Source organism: Carassius carassius, chromosome 47 (genome assembly GCF_963082965.1).
Source record: "Carassius carassius chromosome 47, fCarCar2.1, whole genome shotgun sequence".
NCBI classification, from domain to species: Eukaryota; Metazoa; Chordata; class Actinopteri; order Cypriniformes; family Cyprinidae; genus Carassius; species Carassius carassius.
The window spans coordinates 10,307,119-10,316,346 of record NC_081801.1 but is presented as its reverse complement, the minus strand read 5'-3'; the positions used below and the strand labels follow the sequence as shown (position 1 = coordinate 10,316,346).

At 37.7% G+C, this 9,228-nt stretch overlaps 2 protein-coding genes across 2 annotated transcripts; one reads left to right on the top strand and one right to left on the bottom strand.

Annotated features, from left to right (window-relative positions):
* Positions 1–2,785: 2,785 nt before the first annotated feature.
* Positions 2,786–6,372, top strand: LOC132130702 (serine/threonine-protein kinase NIM1-like). Its single transcript, XM_059542495.1, has 4 exons — positions 2,786–3,493; positions 4,054–4,347; positions 4,500–4,768; positions 5,534–6,372. Exons 1-4 carry the CDS (start codon positions 3,457–3,459, stop codon positions 6,287–6,289), a joined length of 1,356 nt encoding a protein of 451 aa, XP_059398478.1. The 5' UTR covers positions 2,786–3,456; the 3' UTR covers positions 6,290–6,372.
* Positions 6,373–7,517: 1,145 nt separating this feature from the next.
* LOC132130715 (growth arrest and DNA damage-inducible protein GADD45 gamma-like) lies at positions 7,518–8,925 on the bottom strand. The gene is made up of 3 exons (XM_059542511.1): positions 8,726–8,925; positions 8,408–8,615; positions 7,518–8,292 (listed from the first exon to the last, which is right to left on the bottom strand). The coding sequence occupies exons 1-3, from the start codon at positions 8,866–8,868 to the stop codon at positions 8,179–8,181; spliced, it is 465 nt and encodes a 154-aa protein (XP_059398494.1). The 5' UTR covers positions 8,869–8,925; the 3' UTR covers positions 7,518–8,178.
* Between the last annotated feature and the right edge of the window lie 303 nt (positions 8,926–9,228).

Sequence of the window (9,228 nt, the reverse complement as noted above, 5' to 3'; positions counted from 1 at the left end):
TTACTATGCGTGGTTTACTTACAGCGTATTCATCTTAAAAGCGAGGAAGCGTTAATTAGTTATCCATTGTTGCATAATTAATTAGACTAAAGATGAAAAAGCTCACTATCGTCGACTTGACTACACTTCAAAAGATTTTCTCCAACTGGAGTAATGTAAGGCCTTTAAATGTGTATATAAGATATTAAAATAGGACTTGTGAAGAACGTGTCGTTATAAAAGCTTTACGAGTAGGATACTAATGTTCTGAGGTAAAAATGACTGTTTTGCATAATTAAGAAAATTATGAAGATGAAGGGAAAATGATACTCTTGAAATACAGCTGGACGAGATAAGCAGACTTCTAAAAATCGCACAGAACAAAGAAATAGTTAACCGAAGTTAAGACAATTATAAAAAATATATATATATATTTTCAATATATATATATTTTTAGGGTAAAAAAAAGGTTTAATTTGTGTTTAGGTTTTTTATATATATTCTCATACTTGAATTGTACTAAAGTAATTAGTAAAAAGAAAAGTTATTCGTTAATTGTATCATTATAAACTGTAGCCTAAATAATGCTGTTTCTTCGACATAGTTTTGTTTTCTTCACAGAGGTGCTTTTTGAAACTGTCAAAGTCTACAACAAACCTTACAACAACAGTGCGATCGAGTATTAAATCGTATTGAAGAGTTCACTTCCAGAATGAAAATTCTGTCATCATTTACTCAGCCCGCGCTGAAAGAATATATTTTGAAAAATGTTATCTGGCCTATCTGAACAGTTGATGTGGTCAATGGTGATTTCATTTCACAACTCTATATAGTTGAAAATGAAAGGCTGAAAAATGCTCTTCAAATGAAGAAAGAAAACGAAGCTAAATTAGAGGTAAGATTGGCTTGTATTCAGATCTATTACTGCTGGGATAAGCATAAAATGTAAGAAGTTTTGAGCGTCTGTGCTCGATCCTGCCCCCGTGTGGTTGTGGGAAAACACTACTCGGCTTCAGATGATGGCAGGCATCTGAGATGAAAGCCCAACAAGATCAACACCAGAGGGAGATGGAAGACTGATAAAGAAACACAAGAAATGTGAGGTCAAGTCACAACATCTACCATCCTTATCAACCTGAATAAAACCAATGGGATCCTTGATATCCCTGATAGCACACGTACATCACGGACACGTCTATCTGATATCTGCATTTACATCTGCAAGATGTATTATTTAGAGTTTTTGCTCATCTGCAGTACGTCTATAGGACGTTTGATATCAGATGCCAAATAGACTTTTAGAAAATGTCTTGATGTTTCAGATTATGAATATATATGTAAAATTGTCATCTTAGAGACATATTCCATTTTGTTTTCAAAGTGGATGCTAAAGATACTGAACTGAAAGTGGAATTGAACTGAAAGAAATGCATGCGCTTTGGAGGAGATGACCGAAAGCAGATGAGAGAGAAGGAGAAAGAAATGCAAAGCCAAATCATTAAACTTCAAATGTAGGTAGAATTTCATTTGAAAACCTATTTTTGTGCATGAAACTCTAATAAGTTCTCATACACTATGGGTTTCTTCATCTGTTGAAGGTTACATTTTTTTCTTCTTAATACTTTTCATTTTGCTTGGTTTTGTTTTATGGCTGTAAAAAAAAGTTTAATATTTTGCAGTTCGGTGCTAATCTTGCCAGGGCCCAGACCATGTCCAGAAAGAGTCAGCTGCAGACACAATCTTCTGCTCCTCGTCCACAGAATATCTTTAAAAGAGTGAGTTGTACTGCAGCTTTCATCAAAACACCTCATGTCATTGAGGAAAGAAAGGTTCTCTCTATATATTGAATCGTTCTGTTTGATTCTCCAGAAGCTCCAGTTCATTCAGGAAGAGAAAAACAAAGATATTGAGGCTCTGCGTCAGAGGGTGAGAGAGCTGGAACAGCAGAGCCTTCACGGATTGATGGACTCTCGTCTGAAGAGGAGAAAAAACTAAGACTGCTATATGAGGTCATTCAGAAGGGGAGGATACGGCAGGGGACATGGACTTGCAGGAGATTACGGCCTGAGTGCGCTTGCATTTGTTCAGGACACCTGTAAACACAACTGCCACTTTCCAGATAAAGCTTGTAATCTCATCAACAGAGATGGCTGGTAATTCTGTGCCTTCTTCAGGAACACACACATGCACATGCTTACAATACACAAAGGAATTGCCTTACATCAAATACTAGGAATATGCTTGTTCATTCAGAGAAGTTAAATTAATTACTTAAGTAGAGTTTAAATCACAAAAAAATATATTTAAAATAATTTATTCCATGCAGACATTATTGCATGCAACATTATTAATGTTATTTTAATAATATATAATTTAAAAAAAAAAAAAAAGTTTTATTAAAAGTTTAAATAAAAATCAGTTTTCATTTTAATAATGAATATTATTAAATTTAAAATTTAATAATGTATTTTTGTAAATATGTGTGCTTCAGTCATTTTACTTTTTTTTTTTATCGTTTTATTTTTAGTTAAGTTTTAGGTCATTTTTAATACTTTAAAATTTGTCAACAAACTGTAGTTTTTTAAATTATTTAATATATATATATATAATCAGTATATATCAGCTTTATTTCAATTATCCAAAATGTTTTTAATAGTTTTAGTCAATGCTAAACATTTTGACATATTTTGCACTTATTTGGTAGAGAATAAAAGCAGATATTATACACCGAAGAAAAACAGCATGCGGCATCATGCTCACGAGCAGCACACATGCTCTCCAGCATGAAAATGTAAAGCCTCATCATTCACACTGAGAGGCTAGCGGACTTGTAATAATCATATGAGCCAAACCCCTTTATGTTGTCCTGCAGTAATCTCATTAGTAATGCTGTTACATAACATATGATCCTACACTGCACAGTCAGAGATCAACCTCATTAAGATCACTGACAATCATGTCCCTAAAGTCTTCTGACCTTCTGTATGATTGTATGTGTCTCACCAGATTAAACATGCCATATCTCCCACGAGAGCTTTAAAAGAATCAGCGGTGCACATGTTTGCTGGTTATTTGGCTGCGGTCCTTGGCTTTTGTTCATCACAGGCATCGTCTAGGACAGTGGGGAGGATTAAGGTAACTCTAAATAAAGCTGGCAGATTAGGAAACATGATACCAGCATGTTCTCTTTCACTTTGAAAGAGTCATGGACAGAGAGAGCTGAAGACTTCCCTGGAGACAGGAAGACTATCCAGGAGAAACCACATCAATGATTTTTATTCATGCAGTTACAGAAGAGGACAGTTAAAATGAATGCCTGCGTTATGGGCATACATTACCTTAACAAAAACATAATGTAACTGATTTTTATTTTTTATTTTTAGATCTGTTAAAGAAGCTAAATATTATTATTTGACTTTAGAAACTCAATATGAACATGTGGACATATTCTTTGACTTCTAATCCTATAACAAAGAAATGCAGCCATGCATTGGTCTTCTACAAGAGCACAGCGGTAAGGTCATTTATTTTACATGCTAATGTTATTTATACATTTAGAGTCAACAAAGTGCAATTTAAATGTTTGTTAACTTCTACAGTAATATAAATGATTAATAATCTTATGTAAAACTTCTTATTTATACGATTAGTGTTAGTATGGGCTGTAATTAAATGTTCATGCCAGCTAAAAATGTTCAGTCTGACTGTTAAAGAACTATGGTTTTAATGGGATAGTTCGCCCCCAAAATGTAAATTCTGTCATTTACTCACTGCCAAGTTGTTCAAACCTTGTGTGAGTTTCTTTCTTTTGCTTGTAACCACTGACTTCCATAGTATAAAAAAAATTGATGATGACAGAATTAAAATTTTTGATTGAAACATCCCATTAAGATTGCGTATTACAGAGTTGTTCCTCAGGAACAAGCATATATTATAATATTTATTTCGGATATTTTAATATATTAAAATATTTTCGACATGCAATGTACAGACTGTTTTCTCATTTCTATGCATAAAAATATTGTGACTTGTAGCTAATTTTTCTCTTGGTTACTGTTGGTTCCTGTTTTTCAGCCTTAAGCAGCTGTAAAATGCCTACAAGGGCAAGTCAGGTGTTGCCGCAGGTGCATCGGCACAACATTTACACTCTGACGGACAGCTCAGAATGTGGGTCAGAGCCGGAAGAGGATGCAGACCCTTCCAAGCATCTAACACCCCTGGAAAAGTTAACTCTGGAAATGTGCAATGATGAAGATATCATAAAGGAACTGACAGTGGGCAGAAGGGTGGGCTTCTACAAGGTCCGTGGTCAGATCGGCTGTGGAAACTTTTCGAAGGTCAAACTGGCCATCCATGCCCTCACCAAAGGTAGAAGAGATTTAGCATAATCTAGCTAGTTTTGAATAAACACTTTTTGAATCTAGGTTAGGAAATGGAAAATGTGGGTCAGATTTAAGAAAGTAACAGGATTAATGTGTAATGACCTCATCCTGATTTTATTCCACATGCATTTCCTGTAGACAAGGTTGCCATTAAGATCATGGATAAGATGAGGCTCGACCTGCAGACCCAGAGGATGCTGTCTAGAGAAATCTCCAGCATGGAGAGCTTATATCACCCAAACCTACTGCAGCTCTATGAGGTACTGGAGACGCCAAGTCGGTTGTACCTGGTTTTGGAGCTCGCCGGAGGAGGAGATCTCCACACCAGAATCAGCTCCGTTGGAAAACTCTCTGACCAAGAAAGCAAGATTGTTTTCGCCCAAATCCTGTCAGCAGTTAAATACATGGTTAGATCTTCTATATCAATAATATATCACTTTTTAAAGTCTAGATTATAGAAAACACACCAATAGTAAGTCATAGTAAGTACAGTAAAACTGTTAAATGGTTTATTGACATGATGCTCATTTTTATCCAGATCTTTTACATTTACATTTAGCAGACACTTTCAGACACAGATGGAAGCAATCAAAATCAGCATAAGAGCAATGATATACAAGTGCTATAACAAATCTCAGTTAGTTTAATGCTACATGTAGCAAAGGTTAATAAATACGGTAATATAATAAATAAAAATTAAATAGAGTAAGAATAGAAAAAGAATAGAGCAAGCTAGTGTTAGAGGTCTTTTGTTTTTTGCTTTTTTAAATTGTATAATAAATGAAAAGAAAACAGATAGAATACAAAAAGATTAGAAAGCTAGTGTTAGTTTTTTCTTTTTTTAAAGAAAATAAGCAGCAGATGAATATAGCGCAAGTCTAAAAGATACAACTGTTTTTTTAAAGAATAGAATTAGAATATTCTAATAATGAATATTAATAATTAATATTCTATTAATTCAAAAACACTTAAAAATGCAGTGCATGGTTTGAATACACCTCTTCTATGAAGAGCCAATTTCCGCACTAAAATGTATTTTGAAAAACTAAATTAAATTTAAACAAAATTTTGTCTAACACACACACATTTTTGACCCAAATAATTTGAATCACTGGATGAGAATGTTGAATTGACGACAGCTTCTTGAATTTATATATCTGTGTTCATTTCAGCATGAGAAAAACATCATCCATCGTGATCTGAAGGCGGAAAATGTTCTTTATACAACCAACTCCTGCATAAAAGTGGCAGATTTTGGCTTCAGCACGAGGGTCAACAATTGCAACCAAGCCCTAGACACCTTTTGCGGTTCTCCTCCTTATTCAGCTCCAGAACTTTTCAAAGATGAGTCTTACATCGGGCCACCTGTGGATGTGTGGGCAATGGGCGTCCTGCTTTTTTTCATGGTGACTGGCACATTGCCTTTCCGCGCTGACACTGTGGCCAAGTTGCGCCAAAGCGTGCTGGAGGGTGCCTACATTCTGCCAACCTGGGTATCAGCTTCATGTCAGCGGCTGATCAGGGGGATCTTGAAGGCAGAACCTTTAGAGCGATGCGCACTAGACCAGATGCTGGGCTGCGAGTGGCTGCTGCCAGTGGAACTCTTCCGGCCTATACCTCCCTTATACCAGCTCAACCCCATTCATCTAATAGAGGCCGGCCCAGGGGAGTTAGACAGAGACCAGGAAGAGGTAAAAGGTATCCTGGAGAAACTGGGAGTCACTCAGGAACATATTCTCAGTAACCAAGGAAAGCGTATGCGCAGTCCCATTACAGGGGTTTTCCGCATACTACTGCACAGAGTTAAAAAAAACAATGGAGCCGAGTCTGCGCCTATAATCAGTGGAGTCGTCAAAGATCCTAAAAGAGACAGTCTCCGTGCTTACAGGAACCTACGACACTCCTCAAAACTGTGTGTGCTTTCTTAAAGGCATTGTTCATCCCTTTTATTCAGTCTTTTTCTCAGTAGTACAATGAAAGTCAGTGGGGTCCAAAGCAATACTTGACCACAATGGCTGCAAATTGCAAGATTTTTAAACTATCTTCTTTTCGTGTTTCACAGAATAAAGAAGGTACAGATTTGGGATAACATGAGGGTGAATACGTTAGCAAAGTCTTAATTTTGGGGCACACAAACCATTTACCAACCTGCATATTACTGTGGGAGTTACTGAAGCATTACTGATTATCACTTGTAGCACAACAAATTTAATAGATCAAATCAACGTGAAACTACATACTAATTCAGTACTTTTAAAATAGATTCCTTTTACACAAGAAATTGTACGTAATTGTCAGTGGCTTAACCTACGTAATATTTATATTTCAGTCAGCTTTTATATTTTTATTTTTTGCAAATAAAAACGTATAACATTTGTCTGATTTTACTGCTTTGCTCCATTTTTGTTTACAACATTTCGCTAAATAGCCCTACATATTCAGTGTGCGTTCATTCAAGTCCCTCTCTCAACGCTGAGAGCTGCAGCAAGCCGTGCAGAAGCCACGGGCGGTTTGTTAACAATACAGCAACTGACAGCGAGCCATACGAGTGCAGCCCAACACTCACCCCCGCGACACCGCCTTCACCTCCCATCTGCGCTACTTGGCAGATGGAGTAGCGTCGTGGCTCAGACATCTGCCGAGGTAACAATGAATTCCTTGTGCTGGCCTGGGCCCCCAATTTAACGGGACAGCGCTCTTCTATTGTGCTGTAGCTATACACATGCAGATCACCAGCGACTGCAGATGGCAGATGACACTATATGCTGCCTCACAATCCAGAGTTACTTAGGAATGAAAACTTTAGAAATGGACATTATTCACTAAAGACGTAATTTTACGTTTCGGGAATGAAAACGAGGCTGAGTGATACGCGTGCAGCGAGTTAAAGATATATTATATCTACTTTAAACACGTTTCTGGAGTATACTATGTCAGGAAATTGATGCATTTTGCAATGCCGTGTCAGCTGAACCAAATATAGGCTAGCCTACAGCAAAAAAACCCAGCTACTGAACGGCGATCCCTCACAGCCTTGTTTTCATTCTCGAACTATAGCCTAAATATCCATGTCACAGGCTACCAGCTATGGTGTGTTAATATGTTGTTAATGCAATTAAAAAGTTTGGCATCTGCTGAAGAGAGAAAACATGACAGTTGTTCATTTTAAATACATTTATTTGTATGCACTCCGACATTTCTACAATGCAAAACAACATTTAAATAGTTTTCTTACATATCAAATATTTCTAAAGGGAAACCTTCAGAGATTTTTAAGTTAGTTTTTTTTTTTTCTTTTATGTCATTAATATTTCTAAAGTGAAACCTTTAGAGAATAAGACAATTCTGGAAAGTGGAAAGCACATTGCCCGACAATAAGGTACGTTATATTGTACGGCAATTCCATTTTTAAAAATGTCAGAGATGTTGAAGTCCATTTTTTAAAAACGCTGCTTCGACGCACCGCCGCGTCCTCTGCGTGTCCAACGCATGCGATATTTGCTCTGTGGAACAGAGGCAAAACTCGCTTCTCCTTCCTCTCCAAACCTCATCCGCACAAAGAATGAGGGCCATTGTGTCGCTCTCGTGGCATACCTGACCTCATTTACATAAAGAATGAGGATCATCTTGGCATGGACGGGACGAGGAACGACGTAGAACCGCGAGGGCCACTCGGGCCTGCCTCGCGCTGCCTGGACGGTTCAGCCTCCTCAGGAGCATCCAGGGATGTGGAAACATCAGCATCCTTGCTTCGAAGGATGAGTCGAGTATTCCTCAAGGTTTACAGCATCTCAACAGAGAAGAGTAAAGCTCCAGATCAACGCTCGGGCAGAGTGATCTCAGGAACCCACTCGTTATAGCTGCGACTTTCTTCACAGAACAGGTGAAGCTTCTCCAAAGATGGATCCTCCCAGGAGTTCTCAGCTGGTTTCTGTTGTGATGAAGACAAATGCATGTTTAGCTTGGCACCTAAAACGTTGCAAATGCATAAATATAGTTTCTGCTTTGGCTAATGGGTAAATTAAATTTTTTTTCCGCATACATACCGTGATAAGAACGCAGTGAGCATCCTCAAATTGTTCAGCATTGTCACCAATAATCTCAGAAAGACGTTGCATGTCATTCACACTGACGATGCTGATGTCGTTGTCGAAACAGAAGGCTTGGATGAGAGTGAAGTGGATTTGGAGAGCGATGTCGCACTCAAACTCCTCATCCATCGCCAGGACGCAGAAAGACACGCTGTCTGGGTCACTGAAATACAAAGAAAGGCAAATTATAAGCACAACTTGTACTAATAAATCAGTCAAAATGCTTGATAAAAAAGGCTGCATGAGGGAAGAAACAATGGACATTATACTCACACATTCATAACTTTGGCAGATTCGTAAACGCCAATGGTAAGGCAGTCGTTCGCTTTGGAAGAAACCAAAACTTCCTCCAGTGCTTTTCCAGTGCACTGAGCTCTCTTGATGGGCTTCTGGATGACAACTTCCTCGAGAGTCATGATGATGTTGGTTTAGTAATTCAACAAGGAGCAAATAGCAGGGTTGTTGCTGGATGTAGTCCGAAAGGATTGGTGCTCTAACGGCGTGGGCTCGCAGGTTTTATACTCTCTGGCTCGTAGTGGCTATGAAAAGAAGCGTCCTCTGATTGGTTCCTTTGAATGGTGCATTGGTATGCTAATGTTATTGTCACACTCCGGCTCGTGGCAGATTGATGTGGGCTGTAATGACACTTTTTTAGACTTTCTGCAGACTTCAACTAATTATTTTGATTATTTCTTTTTTATATCATAGAACCAAATGCATTAATACGTTTGAGCTGTATCTTATTTTTAGGCCAATTTAATTTTTTTATTTAGATA